Below are 27,655 nucleotides of genomic sequence, written 5' to 3' on the forward strand. Positions count from 1 at the left end.
AATTGAAGGGAATTAAAACAGCGGCAAAAAAAAAAAGGAAAACACAATATACTTTTTGAATTTTATTGTGCTGACAATGTACACAATTTATTTTCAGCTTTGTTGGTTTTTATTTTATTTTATGGCACCTTGACACTCCATTGTGATGACTGTCACTGATTTGTAAGGTGCCATTTGGTGAATAGTTTATATAGCTGAGTTTCTTACACTGTACTTCCTGAGCTCAGGATAGTATGGGGGAGGGGAGTTAGGATTGCTCTGTAACTCTCTGCATTTTTATTACATTTTACTATTTGTGAAGTTACCTTGAATACAGTTTGCAGAAATGCAGATTTCAAGTTTTAAGAATAAATAGGTACAACTCTCCCAGGTTGATTAAATTGTAGCAAGCATTATTTTCATGGTTATTTTCTCCCCCCACAGCTTGAACACATGAGACAGAATGGAAGGGATATCAAAATTTTAGTGCATTTTAGAATCTTCCACTTAATTATACCCTTAACTTGTGGTGGCTGGTCTATGTTTCTTGCATAGTGGTGTCCTATTAAGAAAAACATACTGAGGTGTGAAAGAATTTTACTGTATGTTGAAAAACTCTAAAGCAGTAGCAAAATGACTGTTCGTTATCTTGGCTTGCTGCTTTGTTCACCTTAGTAAAGTCCTTTGTGTTTGCGTTATTTTGTGAAGTTCTATTTTTGTTGATAGTGGAACTTAATCGTTACCTTTATATTGCATTTACAGATCAAATCTGAATAGCTGTGGATTCTGAGCAGTTTGTGCTTGCATGCCTTAATAGCCTGCTATAATCTTTATGTAGCTTCTCCTTGTTGGGGGGGGGGGAGGGGAATCTGGCATTAATTTCTGCTGGTTATGAATTCTTATCGGAACATTCTGTTGAAACATAATGTGTTGTACATTTGATACATACATTACCATTCTGCCATAAGGGCCTGCTATTATTTTAGACACCAACTGATTTTATGATAGTATTGGATTTCTTTCACATATGCTTATGTTTTTGTCCAGATGAACTCAAAGAACATCTGTTACTCTTGTGGTGGTATCTGCTGTTTCCTTTTAGAATTTGACCTTTTGGTTAATTGCAGCTACAATTCTCTAGTTTTTCAGTATTGTGTGACTTAAACAAAAAAAATTTTTTTAGTACTAATCAGCTAACTGTAGGAAGATAGTTGAGTTCTGTCTCCCTTTGTCGTATCTACATATTAGACCCAATTGTTAAATGGGCATGGTTATTTTGTTGTTATTGGGCAGAGCAATTGTAATAGGAGACCACCACTGCTCAGAGCTTCTGCCACATTTGAAGATCCATTAGCTCCAGCTGGTCTGAGTGCAAGGGGCTGGGGGGGGTGGCATTGTGTGTTTTGTGCACGTGCAGTTTTGGTTACGCTAACTCCCAGCTGGTGAGCAAAGCTACGTCTCCTGCAAACAGACTGACATGGGATCCGGGGATCCTTGTCTAACACTGCTCTGCCTCTGCATTTTGAAGCCTTACTCTGGCTATTGCCAGCAGGAACACCATCCAATGTAGCTTCACAACAGCCTACTCTTTCCGTGGGCACGATGGGAACTTCTCAGTGTCAGAACTTGCTCACTGCCAATTCCAAACCTCCCCCGGTAGTGCAGGATTAAGATCGCTCCCTTATTCCCTTAATATTTTTTAAGTTATTTGAACTGTGGAAGCTTTATTGTTTGTTTTGTTTTTCATTTCTGTGAGTTGCCTGCCGTTCCCCAGCTTGTCCTATGGGTGTTTCAAAGGAGCAGCCATCTAAAGTAACAACCTTCAGTTGGGTTAGACTCTATTCCAGTGCCACATATTCATTCAAAATAAATTATTCTGTATGAGTGTAATGCTTCGGTGAAAGCAAGGGTGAAGCAGGGATACTACGGCAGCTTTCATTGCACATCATACTAGTATTTGATGCATTTGGGGTGAAGTCTTGGGAGGGACGTGGGTGGCGCTGTGGGTTAAACCACAGAGCCAAGGACTTGCCGATCAGAAGGTCGGCGGTTCAAATCCCTGCAACGGGGTGAGCTCCCATTGCTTGGTCCCTACTCCTGCCAACCTAGCAGTTCAAAAGCACGTCAAAGGGCAAGTAGATAAATAGGTACCACTCTGGTGGGAAGGTAAACGGCATTTCTGTGTGCTGCTCTGGTTTGCCAGAAGTGGCTTAGTCATGCTGGCCACATGACCCAGAAGCTGTACGCCAGCTCCTTCGGCCAATAAAGCGAGATGAGCGCCGCAACCCCAGAGTCGGTCACAACTGGACCTAATGGTCAGGGGTCCCTTTACCTTGGGAGAACCAGACTTCTGGAAGAAATATGCAGTGTTGTTTGGCAATGGCACCATATAGTATAATAACAGGCAGAGCTAATATCAACACATGTTGTTGTTGCCTCCAAGTTGCATGGCTAGAACTGCCATCATAGGTCTGCCGACTTCTGGTGGAAAGTTACTGTTGCACGGCACAGTCCCATGAGCGTAAGTTTTTACCCGCTAATGATCCAAAGCACTTGAAAAGAGCAAAATGGGGGTTTTTTTGGACAGTTACCTTGTTTTGAAACCCTTTTATTACCTGTCAGTGTGCTGGGTAACTTTCAGATAAAGGCAACAGTTGTTTGCATAGAACACTGAATAAGTTGCAAACACTTCTAAAAAATTACTATTGTTGATGTAAAGCTTGAATTTTTTGCTCAAGCATTTGCTAGGCATGAAGGCTGGAGCCTGTTGTGATTTACTAGCTTACTGGTTGTTAACATAGGGCCATATTCAACTTATTCAAAGTAGACACATTAAAATTAACATCCCTAATATCTATCTATTTCATTGGGTCTACTCTGAGTAGGAATACAACCCTTAGTGAACAATGGTGGCTTTTTCTGTCGCATTTCTTTTTAAAATGTAACACACCAGGCTCTGAGATTGTGAAGAGTGGATAAGAAATATATTAAGTAAATAATATTTAATTGTATAAACTAATGCTTCTTGAAATGTTGAAAATAGCATGTTTGCATTCATGTTTGGAAGTCTGCAAGATTGCAGATATCAGTTGAGAATTTAGTTTTCTTTGGGGGCTTTTAGTTCTCTGGTTAGACTAGGAAGCATTCCCTTGATAAGTAAACTTCTAATGATCTGATTTTGTATGCATTCAACATTTAATTTTTTATTGCATTAATAAATTAATATATTTCAACACAACATAACTTAGTGGGCAATATACAAAGAAAAGAAACTGATTTAAAAATAGATGCAATATTTACTTGCTTTTTGACAAGACGATTAGAGCAGAAACTGATCAGTGCAGCTTTTAAATGACAGAGCTGTATACGGTGTACAGCTAACTCGCCATGTTCTAATTGATTTGAGTTAAGACCGCATATCTTCCCTGTAAATTGACCTAATAGCAGGGTATAGGAAAGTATGCTTAGGCAGGTTCTGCAAACCTTTCAATCTCTGAAGCAACAGATGTTACGCTCTACATAGTAGTGTGTATCTTGGAAACAGAGAGAGTGTTAGAGAAACAAAAAAACCTGAGCCAATGACATACTTTCTGATACCAGGAATAAATTATTGTCATTGGCTATGATGTGATGTATTTATAGAGATTGTGTGTGTGTGTGTGTGTGTGTGAGAGAGAGAGAGAGAGAGAGAGAGAGAGAGAGAGAGAAGATTATATAAGAAATATTAAAGTGATAGTGAAATATAACTGAAGTGTAATAACAAATTCATGTCCTGAGCTTGTTCCCCCCCCTCGATTTTGAAATAGCCCTATTGCTTATCCTGATCTCTGTACATAGATGAAGAACTGCTAAGTGGCCAGTACCAGGCCCCTCTTATCAATCAACAACAATTTGGGTTGGGTAGTTGTGATATAATAGTGGGGGTGGGTAAGCTGGTCTTTTGTGTGTTCTCCCCCCCCCTCCACAAGCCAACCTAATGTCATAATTGGGATGATTCTAGTGAATGAGGACTTGGTGGAGCCCCCTACCTCACAGTCCCCTGCTGCAATATAGTAATTAACTGAAGCCTCTTCTGTCCCTCTTGGTCAACAGCAGAAGGGTGCTTGTACTCCCCACCTGGCAGGACCACAGCTTGATAGTTGGCACCCTTAGTCTGTGGTCCATAAGATTTCATCATCACACTTCAAGCAGGGGCAGGATGTACAGGTGCCCATGGCTGTCTAATGCCTGGGGGTGGGGAAGGGATTTTAGCTCTATGATGCCAGGACAAGGGTGGGAGGGAAGGGGGACGTTATTATCATGAGTTGTTGTGTATTTATAGGAATCGGATTCCTAACCAAAATTTATGTACGACACTGTCTCTTTTGTGCCCACTGCCTAATACAGTTCTTGATGCATATGTGGTCTTTGTTTGTTTGTTTGGATATAGTTGGTAGGAATAAGATGAGATAGAAATAAGACTACAGTTGCAGAGAATGGTAGGATTAAGAATTATGGTTACCATGGATAAAGGCTGCAGAGTAATAATGAAATCTACATACAGGATTAGCTTTTCTCCTTATGCAGCTGACAAGTATATTACAAAGAAGAACACAGGCAATGCTTTTCCAGACTCATCCTAAGTCAGCACTGTACGGTTTTGTGTTCTGCATTGACTGATTGTGTTGCGTTGATGCACTTTCATTTGTGTGCAACATCTTGTATTATCAGGAATGTGAGGTTTTTATATTACGTTTCTGACCGGTCAGCTTACTGTTCTTGACCTGATTGACTGATCTGATTCACAGGTGGATATAATGATTACAAGCACCACACAGTGCAACACATGGCACAAAACAACATGGGGGAAAGAATACACAGTTTGAACTGAAAGTAGTTTTGTGGTCTGAATGTTGTGTGCTTGCCCATTGTGTGTGGTATCTGCTTCATAGGAAGCACAGATTGCCTTGATGTTACATGTTGTTGTTGTTGTTTAGTCGTTTAGTCGTGTCCGACTCTTCGTGACCCCATGGACCAGAGCACGCCAGGCACTTCTGTCCTCCACTGCCTCCCGCAGTTTGATCAAACTCATGCTAGTAGCTTCAAGAACACCATCCAACCATCTCATTCTCTGTCGTCCCCTTCTCCTTGTGCCCTCCATCTTTCCCAACATCAGGGTCTTTTCCAGGGAGTCTTCTCTTCTCATGAGGTGGCCAAAGTATTGGCGCCTCAGCTTCAGGATCTGTCCTTCCAGTGAGCACTCAGGGCTGATTTCCTTCAGAATGGAGAGGTTTGATCTTCTTGCAGTCCATGGGACTCTCAAGAGTCTCCTCCAGCACCATAATTCAAAAGCATCAATTCTTCGGCGATCAGCCTTCTTTATGGTCCAGCTCTCACTTCCATACATCACTACTGGGAAAACCATGGCTTTTACTATACGGACCTTTGTTGGCAAGGTGATGTCTCTGCTTTTTAAGATGTTGTCTAGGTTTGTCATCGCCTTTCTCCCAAGGAGCAGGCGTCTTTTAATTTCGTGACTGCTGTCACCATCTGCACTGATCATGGAGCCCAAGAAAGTAAAATCTCTCACTGCCTCCATTTCTTCCCCATCTATTTGCCAGGAGGTGATGGGCCCAGTGGCCATGATCTTCGTTTTTTTGATGTTGAGCTTCAGACCATATTTTGCGCTCTCCTCTTTCACCCTCATTAAAAGGTTCTTTAATTCCTCTTCACTTTCTGCCATCAAGGTTGTGTCCTCTGCATATCTGAGGTTGTTGATATTTCTTCTGGCAATCTTAATTCCGGCTTGGGATTCATCCAGCCCAGCCTTTCGCATGATGAATTCTGCATATAAGTTAAATAAGCAGGGAGACAATATACAGCCTTGCCGTACTCCTTTCCCAATTTGTAACCAATCAGTTGTTCCATGTCCAGTTCTAACTGTAGCTTCTTGTCCCACATAGAGATTTCGCAGGAGACAGATGAGGTGATCAGGCACTCCCATTTCTTTAAGAACTTGCCATAGTTTGCTGTGGTCAACACAGTCAAAGGCTTTTGCATAGTCAATGAAGCAGAAGTAGATGTCTTTCTGGAACTCTCTGGCTTTCTCCATAATCCAGCGCATGTTTGCAATTTGGTCTCTGGTTCCTCTGCCTCTTCTAAATCCAGCTTGCACTTCTGGGAGTTCTCGGTCCACATACTGCTTGAGCCTTCCTTGTTGTTACATACAATAGTATATAAACACTTATAAAACTTTTTTCACTTAGGGTGTGTATGCACACTCATACACAAACTTTGGTAAAATATTACAGCACATACAGATTCTTACATGTTTACTATATGTTTTGGAGACTTGCTTATTTGTTATCGGATTTGGTCACCTTTTCAGATAGCACAACCTAATTTTCTTCCTGTGATCAAGGAGCAGGCTTTTGTCTATGTGTGGATATACGGTAATTGGGCACCATTTTGCACTGCGTTTAACCACTAGATACCTAGAATTTCCAAGCAATATTGGGTATGAGAATACTAGGGCTTAATATTATTGTAAGGATGGCAGTCAACAATGTTTTACTCAGATTAAAATTAATGAACATGACTAAGTTAAGTCAATTGAGCTCAATGGGTCTACTCTGAGTAAAATTTAGTTGAACTCCCACCCCCACCCCTACCCCATGGACACTATGAGAGGAATTAAACGTTGCACTAAAATGTGAGTTTTGTCACTACAAGCATTTTGACTTTCCAGATGGAACAATTTCCCTATCCTTCCCCTAAATGCTGTTTTGGGGTTCTCCCAACTCCACCTTGAGCCAGTTTGGGAGGCATGGGACACAGGGGAGGGGAGGTGGGGAAAACCACATTGCACAGGACTTCTACAGACAGGACTCATTAGTTGACTCCTACCCTATTTTTAAAAATCCTAATAGTAACTACAGTCTGCATCCTGCAATAGGAGCTTTCAGTAACTCATTTCACCACATCTTTGAATATCTCCAGGTCAATTCACACATGTATGCTCACTGCCTAATGGCTGCAGCATAAAACAAGGAGTGGCATGTGTTGAGCATGAGAAAGAACTTATATATTCACATATTAGTATTCCCCACACTAAATGGTGGTAGTTCATATGCGAAACTGGGAATCAAAATGGTATGAAATACTGTATCAGTAAATTGGTGTGCATGTGTGAATAAGCCCTTAGTGCTATGTATCTTTTGAAGTTTCTGAGCTTTATCATTTATTCCTGCAGCTATACTTGCTGCAGTTCAACAGAGTGCTGGGTCATATTCAGTGATGCTTTACTGTTTATACAGAAGATACCTCTGAAAGGAAACTTTCATTCATCCGTAAGAAATGGGCTTTTCTAAGAGACTGCACAGTATTATTTAATACTGTGATTTCTTGCTGTGAGTGAAAAGTAGGTTTGGTTCAAATGGATCAGATCATATTGCTGTCAAATTTGTCTGGAAAATATTTGACAGGAACATTGAGCATATTTGCTTTGTACAATGAGGTTTACCTCCAGTTGCTTTGAACTAAGTGTATAGAATGCAGTGTTAGACATACCTCTATTTTTTAATAGCCATGTATGTGGCCATGATATACATTAAAGTTAATCAGAATTCAGCTGGGTATTTTTTGCCCTAAGACACAAAGTTTGGCCGCATTGTTACTTGTGCCCTTTGTGACACAAGAAAAGAGAAGTGTTTAAATCCAGAGACTGAAAATCTCCAGAGTTAATAATTATATGAGATGTTCAGCTTTATTCAACAGATAGCACTTTTCAACTCATAACAAAGGTGATCCTTGGGTGCTGAGGGAGGGGCTGGAATAGCACATCTCCCAAACAAGTAATTACCATTCTCTTGAATTCAATTCTGTGACAGTAATGAGCTGGTCTCGTTTATTACTTTTAGCATTATGTATTCAACAAAGTCCTCTGGATGGTTAGAGAATGTGGGCCCAAGGGTGTATCTTCTCTGAGGCCAATCCTGTGAGGCCAGACCACCCCACGGTTATTTAATCTCTGTGGGATTACAGCCCTAGCAATTCCTGGATAACTTCTGTTTTCTGGCAGCTTTGGGAATCCAGAAATAAGAAAGGCTTTCAAAGCTTGGGATATTCTCATAGCCTCCAAACAAGAAGACAATGCAGGTGTCATTTTGGCCAATGTCAAGCTTAGCTAATACAATCTCTCCTCACACTTCACCTCAGCTATGAAGGAAAAAATTGCCCTTCAACTTAAAAGACTCTTGTGAAGGCTGGGATTTTGACTCGGATGATATGTATCTAAGGTACATATTCTGTTGCGCCAGTTTTCTCTCTTCCCCTACCGCTCAGTTTGCATCCCAAAGCTGAAGGGGGAAGCAAGGAGAAAAGAATGAGAAATCCTCTTCCCCCTCATTTCACTCTCAGGCTGAAGAGAATTAAGGTTTAGCAAAGGGGTGAAGAATATTCCAAAGGTAATTATAGATAGTAATTAGAGGAAAGTGCACGTCTGAACCCATTTTAGGAGCACTCGTTTACTTAAGAATATAGCATGCCTTATCCAAGTGCGTAACACATGCTGGTAGAAATAACTATCTTAGCCATACTTATTTTTCATGGTGTATTTGGGGGAAATGGACATGTGCAGAAACTGTGAGTACAATTAGCGTCAAGCAGATAAATCCAGCTAATCCTGTTTATGCTCTCTATCAAGCAGATGTGCCAAAATTGATGTAGACAAGCTCTTGGCTTATAATAATATTTTTAAGAGCTGTGTAGTATTGTTTTTGTTAAGACCTTTCTTAACGTTAAGTGTAGTTAAAAATGGGAGAGGACCTAACAAGTGAAGCCTACTTTATGAAGGTCCCTGTTCTGCTCTTATGGTGATGGAACAACCTGGCAGGAAAGATTATCTTTATTCCTTGTAATTAAATTGACTTGGGGGGGGGAATACAATGGGAAGTGGGTGCTGAATTAAATAAATAGCATGATATCTAATGTATACTTAAACCCCTTATAAGAACAGATGGTACCCTGTATCCTTCTAGGTAATATGAGAGGATAGTTAATGTTTTGAAACAGCTAGGAATAATCAGTATGATACTAATGAATGGATAGTTCTTGAATGGAAAGAATTACTGTGTGGGGGTTTTTTTTAAAAGGCAAGTTTAGCTTATTTAGAAGATTTTGAATATGGGAAATAAAATAGTTTCTTTTTTTTACGTAGTGAGAAGCAGGTGTTCAAAATCCCATAGATGCAGATGAAGTCAAAAGTTTGAAAGTTGAAAATGTGTTTCTAATGTTATTGACATATAATCGTTGTACATCGCCATGAGCACCCATTGCATTGAAAAAATGATTTTAGAATTGTAATAAACAATGCACTGTGATTTCCATGGTGCTTAGGAGGAAAGGCTGCATATCCATTCTAGTAAGGCTTCTCCATAAGATGTCAATCTAGAGTTTCAAGGAATGCAACCAGCCATTTATTTATTTTTGCATTCCAGCACCAGCAACCAGAATAGCCGCAAGATAGCTTTTTATAGTAATACAACATAAAAGCAAAGAAAAGGAAGCAGAAATACTTTTGGTTGACCAGTCTTTGTCTGTCTTATAAGTGGCATGTAACCAGAGGGATTTGTTCAAGATGCTCTCTTTGCTCCCTTGATTTGTTGGCCATGGGCCTTTGGCCGTGGTATTTCACCATCTGCAATACCAGCCTTAATGGCTGAAAGGACACATGAAAACCATTTTACTCAGGAGCAGGTGGCTTCCCTGCTGCATGGATACTTTATCATCTACTGCAAGGTAGACTAGAACCTCTGAGGCATGCATGTTAAGAGAAGCTTATAGAATAGGTTACTTCCCTTGAAAGCTTCAAGGAGAGGTACGTGGCCACCTTGACTGCAACTGCTGTGATCATGTTTTATTCCACATTTTGAAGGCTGTGTCCACAGTGCAACAGAAGGTGATAAAGGAGGTTCAGCCTTTTGGTCCCGGAGTCTATTTGCTTGTTTTTGCTAATTTCATCCTAAGGGAAGACAATTAAAAGAATGGCTTCCTAATGATGAGACTGTTCATACTAAAGGCCATTGTTTAATGGTGACATTGATGGGGGGGGATTGCTGTGGCTAAGGACAAGAATAAATCATAAAGTCCTATCAGAGTCCTTCTAGAAGAAATATGACTCTCTTAAAGTCAGCTATCCAATTTGGAGTCCCAGAGGCAGCCAAATCTTGTTTGATTTTTTTGCTTCTGAGCAAAGAAAGGAGCCAATAGGTTGCATGTCATGGTAAACCCATTGTTACCAAAATGATGATTTGGCTACTTTGCCCCTCCACAATGGCATACCAAGGAAACACGCTACAATTCCTTAGTGTTGTGTCCAAACCAAGGTTCATGGTTTGTTTTCCTGTAAGCTATGAACAAACCTTGTTTACAGATCATGTTGGGAGTGAAACAAGACAATTATCCTTGGTTCAGACATACGTAAAATTAACTATGGTTTACTGTGACATGCAAATAAGCACTGTGTCTCTGTGGTGCAAGGAATTCTAGCCATTCTGACAAAGTTACTCAGTGACATATTGACTTGCATATAACCCATTTTGTGAGGGAAAACCAAGAATGGGAGAAAGGTAGTGAACCTGTGGTTCCATGATATATCCCGAAACTGCTTAAAAAAAAAAAGATTTTGTGTGAGGGATTTAAAGAAGCACTTTTGGAACTGTATGTAAAAGGGCAGCTGCTATCAAAATTAGGCAGTGGTGGGGGAGGATGGGACTTGCCCTCAATTTTTTTTTACAGATGTAAAGGGAGATATTCATCTCTTGGCCTTGTGAACCATTGGAGAAGGAGCATAACATAATGTGGAGGAGAGTAGCACAGTCATTTCTGTGAAGAAGAAACAACTTTAAATATTACTGAGTGTGGTATGGAAGCAGCTGCTGTAAGTCCCACATGGTTGCTAGCAATGTGGAGTCTGGTCCTCTCTTCACAGTTCATGAACAGCCCTTAAGTATCTCTAAAACTATTTTTTCAGGGATGCATTCAGGAAAAAAGTGATGATAATAATAGATATTTTGTATGTGCACTTTTAGTTAGGATGGAACCATAAGGGATTAAACAGTGATGTAGTATGAAAATAAACACTCTCTCTTTCTCCTTTGGGCAGGTGGTTCCAGTGTGGGCTTGACAAATGAAGAGGAATCTGTCGAAATGAAAGATGTATTTTCCGTAAAACTGAAACGCCGTCGTTTTGCTGGGCAGCAAAAAGGTGGCCTATTATTAGGTATCACAGTTTTTGTCTGCCTGAAAAAAGAAGGAAACAAACTTAAGGATTCTGTCATCAACTTAAGTAATTTAAGTGAGGACCATTGTTACCTGTGGTTTAAGCATCTGAAAGAAATTTTGAATGGTAAGCACTTTTCAGAAAGACTTTATTTCTATATTTTCTAAACATTCTTAACCTTAAAAAATTACAGTATGAGGCTGAACATGTTTACTGAGAAATAAGTCCTATTGATTTCTGTAGGGCTTTCCCCCCTAATCAGTATACTTAGAATTGCCATCTTATTCTGTTAGTGACATAGCCCACTTAGCTGACTTTAAATTAGTCTAAGCCTCTGTTAATATGTAACAAGAAACCAAACATTTTACTGGCCTGGCTCGCCAATAAAAGTCTGATTTATCACTACATGAACAAGCTTCAGGGCTTGCACACTCAATTTACCATTCCTCCTTTGGCACATCTGTGAGGATGAGATGGGAAGCTTTTACTTCTGTTTTCAACTAATTATAATTACTTGTTTTGCAGGAACTCAAACTGTGGTTATTCTTAACTGTGGTTTACAGAAGCAAGCAAATTTTGAACCATGGTTTACAAACCTGACCCGTTTCTCTAAATTGTAATTAACATTAAGCACATTTATTGGTTTGGACAAAAGAAGTAAAATGCAAAAACTTCTGATCTCATTGCAACTGTGCTGGAGGGAGGGGTTGCACTGGTTGTTTTTGTACTGCTAAACTGGTTTAATGTCACATCAAAACACTGCCAATGCCTGGGCTTGGATAAACATAATTTGGCTTACCAGGCCAATATATGCATGAACTCTTTCGTTTGCATATGCAGCTACTTCACTCCTCCCTTTGTGGCATGCAGCAATTAAACCAGCAAATCTCCAATTAACTAGAGTTTTCCATTTCATCAGAAGCAATGTCCTCTTTGAGGATAAGATTGATACTATTACACTAGCCATAGCAAAATTCCTCTTGGAGGCAGTAAAAGTCAGAAATCAGTATGTACAAGCTAAAGCTACTCTGTTGGCTAGCAAGGCCGATATTACACCTTAATAACATTTTATATACTATCATTGTACCATATTTTGGGTCTATGGACTGTAGTAAATCTCTGTGTGTTATTTCAGAACAACCCAGTCTCATACACCATGATTTGAAGTTTGTTTAGCATACTAGCTTGCTCTAAAGTTGGTTACCATAGTTTCCTGGATTGGATGAAATGAGAAACTATTGTTAATTAGATGCTTAGTGATTTGACTGTGGATTTCAAGGAAAAGGCTTGTTCATAACTTGAATTAATAAACAGATCCAAACCAGGCTATTTTCTAAGCTTGCGGCTGCCCTCAAACTGTGATTTGTTTGGGAGCTGACAACGTAGGATCTGAAATGATGAGTTTGTGCTAACTCTGGTTTGCAGTAGATCTCTTGTTTAGAAATGCAAATATGATTTATTATTGCTATTCGTGGATTTATACCTCACTTTTTTCTACAAAAGTACACCAGGAAAATGTATACAAAATGGAGATAGTACAAAATAATATAAAAGTACAGCCTAAAACCCAAACAAAATGCAACCAGAAAACAAAACAAACAAGGAAAACCAGCAGAGGTAAAGACAAAGACAGCAGTGTTAAAAGCATATGACACAATAGGAAACTGGGAGTCATGAGAATGCTTTCTCCTTCTCTCCTTTGGTTCCAGTTTGTTTTTCCATGCTTACCATATATACTTGAGTATAAGCCGAACAGAATATAAGCTGAGGCACCTAATTTTACCACAAAAAACTGGGAAAATTTACTGACTTGAGTATAACCCAGTTCACCACACCACAAAACTCCTGGTGGGTCAGAGTGCTTGTGTGCATGTGCTCATGCGCACACGGCAGAGGGGGCTTCTCTCTCCCCCCCAGCCCCTCCTGACCCCTGCCTACCTAGGGTGCTGCTGAGAGGCAGAGGCTGGTGGCAGCAGCGGCTGAGGAAGAACAAGCAGCCTAAAAGGGCTGCTTTTGGGCTGCTCATTCCTCCTCCTCCGCCAACAACAGCCTCTGCCGCTCACAAGGGCAGGCACAGGAGCCACGCTTGGCAGAGCAGTGGCAGCACGAGCGGCGGCAGCAAACAGCTTGCTCCGACGAGGGGCTGCTGGAAATGCGCTCGGGTGGGACCCTCACTCAAGTATAAGCTGAGGGGGGCTTTTTCAGCATAAAAAAAAGTGCTGAAAAAGTCGGCTTATATACAAGTATATATGGTAGCCAGGTTCCTCCCAAACAAACCAGGAATCTATGTGAAGTGGGGAAGATTGGTGTGGTTGCTTTAGTTTGTTGTAGTATTCGAAAGAATACTGTGTAATATAAATCAAGGATAACTCAGTCCATAGAGCATGAGACTCTTAATCCCAGAGTCATGAGTTCAAGCCCCATATTGGGCGAAACATCCCTGCATGACTGCTGGGATAGCTCAATTGGAAGAGCATGAGACTCTTAATCTTAGGGTTGCGGGTTTGAGCCCCACATTGAGCAAAAGACTCCTGCATTGCCAACTTGACAATTCTATGGTTCTCTACCCTTCCAACTCTACAATTCTATGGTTTTATGAAATAGTAAGATAAAGCATCAAAAACCAGATAAGGTTTGTTTCAACACAGCCATATTTCCCTTTTTAAAAACCCTGTGATAATTTTTGGTTTCAATTAAAACTACATAATTTAAACAATCTCTTAGGAAAGATTTTTAGTCTAAATTTTTGCTTGACTTTAGCAGTGAGCAATATAGAGCTATGCTTTCAGTATAAAAATTAAGAGTGCCTATTGTATAGAAGAAATTTGTTACAGAAGCTCCTTTTACAACATGCATCTCACACCAAGTTTTTAATGTGAGCATCGAAAGCTTCATGCGTGAAGGTTTAATTATCCCATTAATGTTATACATTAACAGTGTAGCATCAACAGTGGTATATCTCTAGTTAGCATGAAAAATGTTTATTCACATCATTACTTCTGTCTTTATGTAGCAGTTTTCTTATTGCTTGTTGTATAAAATATTAATAACGTATGTGACAGTGACATCATTTCAAGCCCTTAACTTTTGTAAACATAAGCCTGCTGCCATAAAACTAAACAGTGAAAACAGCACAGATGTGTGTCTGAGGATAGCGTCTCTGCTGCCCTATGAGCTTTTGTTTTCAGAACTCCCTGATTAACCCCTACCTTTCATGGTTCATTGATTCACTGATAGATCAAGTTTAAACTAGTGCATATTAGCACATTTGTTGCTACCAGAGGAACAGTTGGCTATTTTGTTTTAAAGTCCTAGTTCACTTTAGCAAAGGAAGCTACAATGAGCAATTCAATAGAACATAGGCTCTAATGATGCCAAAGGCTACAGCACTTATATGCCGGTAATGAGACCTGAAACTATTTAACATTATTAGATTATAAAGTTGTTTTCTATAAGACTGCTGAATAATATATTTTGGGAAGGAGAAAACAAATTCCCTGGTGAATCGAGACATCGAAGCAAATTTTCCAAACCCTTTGGGAAATCATTTTAAGGTTTTATTGATGTCTCTGCAAATCATTTTGCTGGTTTCATATATAACAACTTCCAACTCATAAACCATTGGTTCTTAGACTGAGAACAAGCCTTGTTCCCATGCATGTCCTTTTGCCACCCTCTTGTGTACACTATGCATGGCCAGTTTTAGAAAAGATGTGGTTTGTTAAGCCATGGTTTCTCCATTTAGATGTTATGGTTAACTCTGGTTTAGCAAACTCTAATATGTTCATCAAATCTGGATCCACAGTGTGATGGGACAGGGGAGAGCATGTCAGGGCCCCTGACCCCAGGGGCCTCCAGTACTTTGAGAAGATTCAGAGGAAGATGAGGTACATGCTGCTGCCTCCAGGGAATAATCTTCAGTAGCTTCTCTCTAGCTTTCTTTGCCGGAGGACGTGGACCTGAAGACAAAACCCCAGCAGCACACCCCTAACCCCAAAGTAGCTAATGGATACAAAATTAGGGAAAGGCCTTTAGAAAAGCAGAGTCCCCCTTCAGGCAGATAGTCATCGTATCACAGGCCTTGTTAGGCTACATAAGGCTTCGGGTGGCAGCATCCCTCTATAGTTGCAGTAGGAGGGAGAGCTCCAACTAGCTAGCCCTAGAGCGATCTGTCCTTGGTCCTGACACCCCTGATCTCTGCTTGGAGACTTGACATTATTTTGCCTGTCCAGGAAGATCATACCCGAGTGTGTCCATTTCCCCTGCAAGCCTCAAGTCCCAATGAAACAATACAGTGCACCAAAACAACGTTTATTTTTGGTGTGATAAACCATAGTCCTTAGTTAAGAGTCCTGGATGGTTGGTTGGTTAGAGCATGGTGCTGATAATGCCAATGTTGTAAAAAAAATTGTAGCTGTTGTTTTATTTTTGGTGTGTGGTTTTTTCACTGAAAATTATGGGGATATCAGAGAGGGGCAAATAACTGCTAAACAAATGATCCTTTGAATTATCACCTGATGTGTACATGATTAGAATTGATGATAAATAATGTTGTATGGTAGGTGAAAGTTAACAAGATAATTTATTTTTAAATGCTGTAGTGATAAAAGATTATCAACAAGACATGTTGTTTCAAAATGTGCATTTTGGCTTTCATCCCCCTCCCTTACTCTCATACCTCTATTTTATTGATCCTTTTAATCAAGGGCAGATTTCTTTTGCACCTGTGCACCTTCTGTGTGGCATGAAACATAATCTGTAAATCCTTAAAATTGTAGTATCGAATCTCCGCAGCAAATGTGAAGGGGTACTATTATCAAATCCTTGCTGACAGGCACTTCCTTTTTTTAAAATCTCAGGAGAATATTCTCTTCTCACTTGATCTCCCTCCTTCTTTCAGGTTTGAACCATGACCTAAAACCTCTTTCGTGATAGCTGTCACATAATGCTCTTGATGAGGGTGACTGACTCATTTGTACTAGTTATTCTTAGCAGTAGAGATGCACAAACAGGTCAGTTGCTCCAGTTGTTTCAGGATTACGTAGATGGCATATATAAGTAATGAGCAGCTTCGTGCAAAAAATAAAGAAAAAAAGATGTCCACAGACACAAACCAGAATTTGCTGTACCTTTTCAGGATGCATATTCATCTGCAGGTGTTAATGTTTGCAATCCATGCTTTTATTCTTTTGCAATGCTGTGTGTTCAAAGTGGTTTGAATTAGCCTTAAAAACCCTGATGTGTTTTTTCCTTGTGTTTTTTTTTAAAGGTTTTCCAAATAGGCCAAAGTCATTAAAAGTGTTTGTCAATCCAAATAGTCATAGAAAAGAGGCTGCTCGCATTTATCACGAACAGGTTGCACCTCTCTTTAAGCTTGCTGACATCAGGGCTGACGTTACAGGTAAGATGCTTTGTGGAACATGATTCGATCCATTTTTGGAGGTAGCGTCTCCGCAAATGGGTCAGTCCACATTTAATGTTTCTATTTTAATGACATCACTTAGCACACATGATTTTAAAGAAATAAATTCCTTGTTAGCGAGAATTTTTTTGTGTTTATGTGCAGTCATTGGTTCATCTTTTAGTTAAATATTTTCATATCCTCTTGCTTTGTTAAATACCTTTCTCCATCCTGTTTATTAGTTACTGAAGTTATAGGAAATTAATGAAAAAATTAGTACAATACAGTGGTACATTTGGTTAAGTACTTAATTCATTCCGGAGGTCCGTTCTTAACCTGAAACTGCTCTTAACCTGAAGCACCACTTTAGCTAATGGGGCTTCCTGCTGCCGCCGCGCCGCCGGAGCACAATTTCTGTTCTCATCCTGAAGCATAGTTCTTAACCTGAGGTACTATTTCTGGGTTAGCAGAATCTGTAACCTCAAGCGTATGTAACCTCAAGCGTATGTAACCCGAGGTACCACTGTATGTTATTCTCTAACCCTGCAAAAGGCAGACTTTCTAGGGAGTAAGACAACAAACCTGTACACAATCAAACTGGGAGTTAGCCCCACTGAACTCATTGAAACATGCTTCTCTGTAGCCATGCATAGGATTGCACAGTGATAGAATGGAAGCAGTCCAATCAATTACTCAATACCGGGTGGGGAGTTGGAACTTGTCCAACCTTATACACAGTTGCATTCCAAATATGAGTGCCCCCCCAATGTAGTATCAAATATTATATTATACACTTATATTTCCCCACCTACGCATTGTCACAAGCACCTTTCTATCAGGTGCACAGCACTTTCTTTCTGTTCCTCTCTCATAAAAATCAACATATGCCGTCACACTCATACATACCCCAGATGGGTTTGCAGGCACAAACAGTAGTAGACTGTGTGTTGTGGCAGAGGCAGTTCCACCAGACCTGGGAGAGGTAAAGCAAGGAAGATGGTGCAAATATACTTGCAGGACCACTGAATCGGCTTCATTGGTGTGTTTGCAACATGCCAACCTCACCACTGCATTGCCCTTTCCCCTTCTGGTAAGTAGCAGTGACTTACCTGCCAGGAGGTCAGGTAAGCAGCTCTGACCCATCATGCTGGCTCCTAGTAGTCATGCAATCACACACAGAACATATCCTTTCCTCTCTGCTCCGGCACTGAGATAGGAATGGCTAGAAAGTTCACTCTGCCTACCTTTTAGAGAGGATCCCTAGGCTGCCATTTACTGTCCAAGAGCAGGCAGAGGGCTTATCTCTCATCTTAGCACTGTGCTGCTGTTGACCTATGATATCAAGTAATTGGCAGGTGGATGAAGTTTGCCTGAAGCTGCCTTGCTGGTGAAATTCAGAGACCTGGTGGACATAACTAGGCCTACAGGTCAGAGGTACGTCATGACTGCTCCATCCAGAGATCTCTGGGACTAGCTCTTCCACTTGCTTAGATGCTGAATAGATTATTCAGTTCTGACAGGCCCAGTAGTGTTTTTGGCTCAGTCCTCCTACCTTTCCAGACAGGTGAACAGTGCTTTCAAAGCTGAAAAACTGCTTGCTGGTACATGCCTGGTGTATGTGTACGAAACATGTACTCTGGAGATAAATGTATACCATGACAATGACATGCAGAGGAAATCTGGAAGAGTTTTTATGCATTCACACTATTCTTGCTGAAGAATTGTGTCCTTTTATTCTTATATCCCAAACTTTCTTATCATAAAGTCTATTCATAGCATATTGTTATGGTTAGTGGTTAACACTCCTCCTACAGGTTAATTTGGCAAATGACATGTACTTCGGTTTTGTCAGATAGAATTTTATCAAACCAAGAAGTGATTCTGCTGTGTATCAACTGACACAGATTGCACATGGATATATGGAATTTTATTTTTAATAGTAAAATCATAAAAATGTGCACTAGGAATTTATGCAGAACTGTGCATCAAGAAAAAACATGCTTACTGGTTTTTTAATTAAAAAAATAAGTGTGTTACCTTTAAATTAATTCATCCTTCATAGAGTTTATGTTGCTCAGCCAATCAGAGGAACAGTCTGTAAAGCTGAGATATATTTCAGTAGAGCAGGAAGACTTTAATTAGTAGACTGCCAGAATTTTTTTTGTGGTAAAACCCCTTCAGTCTTTATGTGAGCAAAACCTTTCTTCACAAATCTAAGATGAAAGTAAGGCTTGTGAGGGTCCTTCGTTAAAATGAAAACTCCATACTATAAGCTAAATTCTGCAACCTGCATAATTTAAGCATTTGGCTATATTTGCTTATTTTGATTTTGCTGAGGCATTTTTGTTTTAAAACTGTGGATCTGTTTGCTGTTCCAGGCTCCTTCGGGAGCAAGGGCAGAATATAACTTCAATAAATAAGAATGATTTTAGGAAAATTCATACTTCTGTTACGCACAATGCTGCTAAATTTTGCCGTGCATCATCACCATTATTATTACATTTATTAGATGCTTTTTTTGCTGCTACTCAAACCAACTTTCAAAAAAATTAAAGGTGAATGAAACACTAAACTATGGTTTAATGCAATGAGAAGAGACCTCAACTTGTTTCCTCCACTCCTCTCCTCCTTGGGTGTGGCACACAGAGGAAAATCAAAGCACTTGCCCCTGTTTTCAGTTAATGGTGGTTTGTCATTATGTTTAAACTGGGTCAGGATTTGCTTAGTTTTTAGCTATTGCATATCCAAGCTGGCCATTGTGCATGGGCTTGACTTGTTTGGATAAACCATAGTTAAATCCACCCACCATTTTGATTCAGCCATAATGGAAAGACTGCAGAAAAAAGAAAGCCAGTGCTTCTGACATCTTACTTCTGTCTACACATAGCCCTAAACAAGGCGAGAGCAAAACTGGATTGAGACATAATCTCACTCTCACTCTTGTCTTGGCTTCTGACTATTTGCATTCGAGCTTATTGGTTCATATTTGCCCTTCATGTTGGCCAGTGAGGGTGCCAAAGAAGCAGGGAAATGTATACCTAAGCATGTTTTGAGTACATGATTCCTGAGCCTTGCTAAGTCATGCTAAAGATGGGACGCGTAGAGCTATAAGAGCATTTCAAACTTGACTCCCAAGGATTGGAAAAAAATCTTTGTAGCTTCTGGCATGATTCTAGCTTTGCAGGCATATATATAAGCAGGGGGCCCTTCTTTCTACCCATCTCTACAGCTTTGAGGGGTGAGAAACTTGTTTACACATTAGTGACAGTGCTACAAAGCTGCTTCTGGGCTCTTCGCTTTGCATTCTTGACCTTTTAAGACTAAAGGTCAAGGGTTTAGCATATGTAGAGACAACATGTTATGCTGTTTTATGGCTGGAATTCCCATTTGCAGCCCCAGGTGAGAAACTGTGCTATGGTGTACTGCACCATTTTTGTTGTTGTTTTTTGCTTTAGGACTTTGCTACCCATCCTAATGAAGCAGGCAGGAGGCTAACTCTAAGGCAAAATACAAATAATGATGTGTTTATGAGTTGTTTTTAAATAACCACCGAGTGAGCGCAACAATATTTAAAAGCACTGGAGAGTGAGAATGTACTCTCACCAAAGACAGACAAGCATGAAAGATTAATGTAATCTTGCATATAATAATGCACATTCTTACACAAAAAAATCCATCTGGAGGTGTCATGTCAGTCAGCAGAAATCTTTGATGAGCGGATGCAGCTGGGCTGTCTCTTCTGGCAAAGATGCCCTAGAAAATGCTAAATGTGGTTATGATGCTTGATGCCATCTGCATTATGCCAGTTTAGTCTTTCTTTGCCGGATTTGCTGTACTGCGTAGGATATCAACAAACAGAGACAGCGATGTAGAGTGACAGATTCCTTTTCTCCAGAGGCTACAGACTCTGGTGTATACTTGTACCGCCACCCTCCTGTGTTATATTCTTTCGTTACTGGTCTCCGGTCTTTGTTGTTTCCATGGTTAACTTGTCCAAGTTAGAGATGTGCATTTACTGATGCAAATACCATTTCGTTTTCAGATAATTCAATCCTGTGTGGTGTGATATGATTGCATCTAGTAGAAGATGCCAGTTTATTCTTGTGCAGACGCTTGCACTTCAAACATCTACAACTATAAATCGCAACATAACCATTGTATCGCTATGGAAAGAGCAGATAATGTATATAACTGAGTATCTGTTAGGGTGTGAAACCTAAGACGCTGGCAAGTTAGCAATGTCATGTAACTTTAAGTAGTCAAGCTCGTTAAGTTGTTAAGTTGCTCAGTATATAAAGAGTGTTTGTTTTCTCTGTGTGTGGGGCGTGAAGCAAAAATGTCTGAAAGCTCCGGAGGTGTTTCTGTTATCTTTCTGCAATAAACCTGTCTTTGGAAGGACAGGCTTCCCTGTGTCGTTATTTCTTTGCTGCTGAGACTCTGAAGCTTGTAGTGCAACAAGAACCTCTGCACTGGACTTAATTAATGCTCTGCAAAGAGAGCTGTTGCTGGTGGCGCAGCGGAAGCGTTTACTGGACCAGTACACAAACTCTCTTAGGTTATGGATCCTCCAACGTTTCTACAGCTGTATTGTGTGCAGAGAAAGTGAAAGCAGCTTTCGAATGAGAGAAGACCGGCTTGGTCGTAAATCCAGCTCTTAAAGGAACTGAGAGGCTTCAGAGGAGGCTGGAGGCGTCTGAAAAGTGAGTAAGACAAATCCCAAGGGGAAAGAGAAGAAAGGGCACACAGAGGGAGTAGCAGCAGACCCCAAGAATGGCAGTGGAAAATTTCCAGGTTCCCTTTACAAAGTTGAACTCTGCTAATTACGTGCAGTGGTCTAAGAGGGCTCAAGTCTGGTTGGAAGCCAAAGAAGTGTGGGCTGACTATGTCCAGAGGCGAAAGCCGTTTGTGGCTGTTGCAGCAGATGCCACAGCAGAGCAACAGGCTGCTGCACATGCCCAGAACAGGGAACATGATAAAATGGACACTAAAGCTAGATGCATGTTGATGGTATCGATAGACGATTCCCAATTACCTCATGTGGAAAATTTAAGGTCTGCATTTGAAATTTGGGAAGCTCTTAGGCGAATTCACCATAGAGCCACGCCCGGAGAGAAGGTGAACATTATACGTGCTTTGTATGAGTTGAAACTGAAGCCAGGGGATAGTGTGGTTGAACACACGTCACAGATGACTGAGTATTTCAACCGACTGTCGTCTTTAGGTGTGAATTTTCCTGAAAATATTAAAGTTTATACTCTGCTTAGCAGCCTGCATGCAGAGTTTGAAAACTTAGTACTAACTTTACAAGTTTTGCCAGAGGACCAGCTGAATATGAATTATGTGACTGGTAGATTGTGTGAACAAGAATATCAACATCATCGAAAACGTATTGATAATTCAAATACCCCAAGGGTTGGATGTTCAGATAATTCCCAGCGTGGGGAAACTAGCAGGCAGAGCTGTAAGGAAGCCTCACAAGTGTCTGCTATGGCCAGCAAGTCATGTTTTCGATGTGGCAGCAGGTTTCATTTGATAGCAAAGTGTCCAGAAAAGCAACAGGAATTGCAACAGTCCAAGGCCAGTTTCCGGAGTTACAGGGGAAGACGACGTGAGAACTACAAGAATCAACGATCCAGAGGGGGAGCAGGTGCTGATAAGGGACTATCTGCAATGGCAGCACAACAGAGTCCTAAAAGGAGCCAACAAACTTTGAAGTGGATCATTGACAGTGGAGCAAGTCACAGTTTAGTTCCAGCGACATCTAGTGGCCGCTTGATGAACTGCAAGACATTGCCAGTTGCAAAAACCGTGACTATAGCAGACAATAGTAAACGAGAAATGAACCTTAAAGGCACAATTTATGTTAACTGTTTGCAAACTAACCTTCCTGTTTTTGTTCTTCCAGGAATGAAGAATGGACTTTTGAGTGTGTCATGCCTGGTAAAAAGTGGTTTTAAGGTTGAGTTTGAAAATGATGTGTGCACCATTTCGAAACAGGGGAAGGAGCTAGTTAAAATTCCCTGTGAGGATGGGCTTTTTGTTTTGGTTGAAGAGCAGTTAGCAGCAGGTAGATGTTCAACAGGTGAAGCGCAAGCTAAGTGTGTAAATAAGGCTCCTCATACAGGTTGTGCACATCTACTACACAGAAGGTTAGCTCATATATGCTTTAAGTATGTAAGCAAGATGCCAGATTTAGCTGAGGAGTGTAACATTAAACCCTGTCCAAATTTTCTGGATTGTTGTGCTTGTAAACATGCTAAGGTTAAGACATGTAACTATCCTAGATCTGATAGAGTAAGCAAGAAACCCTTTGAACTTGTGCACACAGATGTGTGTGGCCCTATGCCAGTCAAATCGCTTGGAGGTGCGAGATTTATGCAAATTTTGGTGGATGACTTTTCAAGGGCTAGTTGGGTTTTCTTTCTGAAAGAAAAATCACAAGCAGCTTCCATCCTGATGGATTGGATTGAAGAAGTTGAATGTAAATTTGACACCAGGGTACGTAAAATACAATCAGATCGTGGTGGGGAATATGTGAACCACACGCTGGAGACGTGGTTAAAAAGGAAAGGTATAGTTCATAGACTTACCAATCCCTATTCACCACAGGAGAATGCAGTTGCCGAAAGAAAATTTCGAACATTACAGGAAGCCATTGCTGCTTTGCTGTTTGATTCTGGTCTTCCACAGCGTTTTTGGGCTGAGGCTGCACTGTATGCGAATTATACTTTTAACAGAGTGTACAATAGCACAGTAGGCAACACTCCTTACTTCATGCTGTTTGGAAAAAAACCAAAAATTGATCATCTAAGAGTTTTTGGATGTCGTGCTTATGTGCTGGTGCCTAGGGCACAACGTAGGAAAGGTGATCCTAGGTCTAAAGAAATGTTTTTCTGTGGTTATCAAGCAAACACAAAAGGTTGGAGATTTGTGAATGTAGAAGGCAATCAAACGAAAATCACAATCAGCAGAAGTGCGGAATTTTGTGAGCAGGATGGTTGGAATAAAATTCATGGAAATCCTGACATACTATTTGATGTGGTGAACAGTAGCAATGAAACTCAGGCCCCAGGGCAGGTATTAGTTCCAGAACAGACTGAGGAATTTGAGTCTGAGGATGAGGGTGAGAAATCGCCTAGTTCACCCAAATCTGTAAAGTCAGAATCTTCTAGCTCTAAAAGTTCACCTGTACAGCAAGAGAGACGTGTAAAGTCAGAATCAGAAAGTTCTTCAACTACTAGTGACAAACAGGTGACGACTAGCGATTCTGGGTCAGAGGGGGAAACTGAAGGAACATCGCAGGAACTGTTAAGGCGTTCTAAGCGTACCAACAAAGGTATACCTCCTGAAAGGTACCAAGCTATTAGTGTTTGGGCTGGTTTGGCAAATTGCGAACCTGAAAGTTTTGAGGAAGTTGAGCAATTACCCCAGGAGGAGGCCAGTAGGTGGCGTGAGGCCATGCAAAAGGAGTTGAATTCTATGAAAGAACTGGGTGTGTTTTCCATCACCAAACTGCCAGAAGGTACCAAGGCAGTAAGTTGTAGGTGGGTGTACAGGATAAAGACAACAGCGATGGGGAAACCAGAGTACAAAGCAAGGCTTGTAGCTCGAGGTTTTACGCAAAGAAAGGGGTTACATTATTCCGAAGTCTATGCACCCACTTCAAGGAGTGAAACCCTACGGGCACTATTAGCAGTTGCTGCTCAGAAAGGGTTCAAAGTGAATCAATTTGATGTCTCTACAGCTTATCTTCATTCAGACTTGGCTGAAGAGCTCTATATGGAGCTACCGCCAGGATTGAAAGTTGGTAAATCAAATCAGGTATGGAAACTACATAAATCTATTTATGGACTCAAGCAATCTGCTCATAATTGGAATGAGTGTTTGAATGACGTTTTGGTAGGCATTGGTTTTCGCAGGAGCAAGGCTGACAATTGCTTATATTTCAGAAATTCAGGAGATGCTCAAGAATCTTTGCTTGTTTATGTAGATGACCTGATTTATACTTCAAAGACACAAGAACAAGTAAGAAAACTAGCCAAAGAGTTAAATAAACACTTCAAAGTTAAGAATCTTGGTGATGTGAAGGTCTATCTTGGTGTTCAGATAGATAGGACCAAAAATGGCAGTTTTCTACTGAATCAAAAAGGCAAGATATTGCAAATGTTGAAAAAGTTTAACATGACGGAGTGTGCAGGTGTTAGAACACCAATGGAAATGGGTTTTGTAAAAGACAATGAGTTCAAGGATAGTGCTGAATTCAAGCATGCTGAAATCTTTCAGTCAGCACTGGGAAGCTTACTTCATCTTTCGCAATGGAGTAGACCAGATATTGCTTACGCTGTTAACTTACTCAGCAGAGAAGCTTCGAAACCTAGTGTAAATGCATGGAAAGGAATTCAAAGAGTGTTAAGATATTTACAATACACCAAAGATTTTTGCCTTGAATTATCTTCGGAAGGACAAGCACAGATTACTTGCTGGGCAGATAGTGATTGGGCAAATTTAAAGGATAGAAAATCAGTGTCTGGCTGTGTAATAAAATTTGGTAACTCTCTGATTGGGTGGAGATCCAAGAAACAGAACCTGATTGCTTTGTCGTCAACAGAAGCTGAGTTCTGTGCCTTATCTGAGTTATGTAGAGATCTAGAATTTTACAAATGCTTGGCACAAGAGATGTATGAAAAGGCCATCACTCCAATCACTGTATGGGGTGATAATCAACCGTGTCTTAAGTTAGCACAAAATGGGCAGTTTAAAGGTCGTACAAAACATTTGGATATCCGCTTTCAAAATGTTTGTCAAACGGTAAAAGCAGGAATTGTTAAATTAAATTACTGTCCCAGTCATGAAAACCAAGCTGATGGTTTCACAAAACCGCTTGGGTTTCAGCGGCATGAAAACTTTTGTGAAGAAATGGGTCTGAAGTAATTTTGTTTTTTGTATTGCCAGCGAGAGGGGGTGTTAGGGTGTGAAACCTAAGACGCTGGCAAGTTAGCAATGTCATGTAACTTTAAGTAGTCAAGCTCGTTAAGTTGTTAAGTTGCTCAGTATATAAAGAGTGTTTGTTTTCTCTGTGTGTGGGGCGTGAAGCAAAAATGTCTGAAAGCTCCGGAGGTGTTTCTGTTATCTTTCTGCAATAAACCTGTCTTTGGAAGGACAGGCTTCCCTGTGTCGTTATTTCTTTGCTGCTGAGACTCTGAAGCTTGTAGTGCAACAAGAACCTCTGCACTGGACTTAATTAATGCTCTGCAAAGAGAGCTGTTGCTGGTGGCGCAGCGGAAGCGTTTACTGGACCAGTACACAAACTCTCTTAGTATCCACATAATCCTAGTTTACAAATTTGCAAACAAGTAACTGACTTTTTCTTGTTCAAAATATAAGGGAGAAATAGTGCCCATGATCACAATCCAGAAACAAAAAAATGATTAGTTCTGTCTACCCACTGGGGCTCTAGAATATATTTGTGTTTCTGGCATACTGAGTGGCAAATGTGCTTTTGATATCCAGGAGAACTTAGTAGATGGCATAAGGATCTCCTAATCTAAGTGAAAACCCCCAAAGGTCTCCTGGGCACACTGAATAGATCTCTGAATTGTGAATTATGACTTCCAAGACAGATTTGTCAATTTACACTGAGAAGTTGAATGTTGCTGAAATTGTCTGTTTGTGCATTATATTTCATAGTTACAGAATATGAAGGACATGCTCTTAAATTACTTAAGGAATGTGACCTGACGTCATTTCATGGGTAAGTTTAACTTTTAACTGCTTTCTTCTACTGCAAGGATGCTGCTTATTCAAGGAAAGGGTAATCAGTGCCGTAGGCACACAGCTTATTTTTAATTTTGGGGTTCTATCCCATGCATCATGTCTCAGAGTTTTGCTACAAACCCGTTATTCAGTGCAGGCATTCCTGTGCACACCCAGAATAATAATAATAATAATTAATAATAATAATAATTTATTATTTATACCCCGCCCATCTGGCTGGGCCTCCCCAGCCACTCTGGGCGGCTTCCATAAAAACCAAAAATACAGTAAAATATCACACGTTAAAAACTTCCCTGAACAGGGCTGCCTTAAGATGTCTTCTGAATGTCAGGTAGTTGTTTATCGCTTTGACATCTGCTGGAACGGCGTTCCACAGGGCGGGTGCCACTACCGAGAAGGCCCTCTGCCTGGTTCCCTGTAGCTTTGCTTCTCGCAATGAAGGAACCGCCAGAAGGCCCTCGGCGCTGGACCTCAGCGTCCGGGCAGAATGATGGGGGTGGAGACGCTCCTTCAGGTATACTGGACCGAGGCCGTTTAGGGCTTTAAAGGTCAGCACCAACACTTTGAATTGTGCTCAGAAACGTACTGGGAGCCACCACTTGACTCCCTACCAAATCAATCAGTCTGGGTTTACAGAAGCTCTCTGTATCATAGCATCCACAGGCTTTTCTATTGAGCTGGCTAATTTCAGATTTCCCCAGATGAAACAGGTGTGGGGTATCATATGTAATTCAAGCAATTCTGAGTTATGGTTTGTTTTATTAGTTTAAGCACATTATTGTTCTTATTTATTTCTTAGAATATTTTAATTAATTTAGAATCTTAATAAATGTTCTTAAACCCTCAAACTTGAACAAGACAACAAAATAAATTTCTCTTTCAAATAGCCAGTTAATTGAAACAGTTAGTGGTGTTCAATAAATTACTACTTGAGGCCTTTTAAAGATAGGCTGTACTAGCTTGCACTAATTTTTATACTTCTGGATGCTATGCAAAAGAGTTGGGAGTAGAAAGCATATAAGCTTGCTCAAAATTTTGGAATCAGCAAGCCAACATTAAAGATAGCTGTGCATATAGTTCTAATTTTAGCTGTCTAGCTATGTCTTCCCCTTCCTTTTAGGAGTTCAGGGCATTGTAAATGGCTTTCCCACTCCCCATTTCATTCCCTCAACTCTGTGAAGTATGTTAGGCTAAGAGATGACAGTGACTGGTTCAGAGGCACCTAATGAGCTTCATGGGTA

General features: G+C 40.5%; 1 protein-coding gene across 1 annotated transcript in view; it reads left to right on the top strand.

The window, feature by feature from the left end:
* Positions 1-27,655, top strand: part of CERKL (CERK like autophagy regulator) — a 47,612-nt gene that overhangs the window by 4,778 nt on the left and 15,179 nt on the right. Inside the window, exons 2-4 of the mRNA XM_082200979.1 lie at positions 11,123-11,365; positions 16,509-16,640; positions 26,328-26,391. Coding sequence (XP_082057105.1) covers positions 11,123-11,365; positions 16,509-16,640; positions 26,328-26,391 — 439 coding nt within the window. The remainder of the gene's footprint in view (positions 1-11,122; positions 11,366-16,508; positions 16,641-26,327; positions 26,392-27,655) is intronic.

Source organism: Podarcis vaucheri (genome assembly GCF_965113315.1).
Source record: "Podarcis vaucheri genome assembly, chromosome: 1".
NCBI lineage: Eukaryota > Metazoa > Chordata > Lepidosauria > Squamata > Lacertidae > Podarcis > Podarcis vaucheri.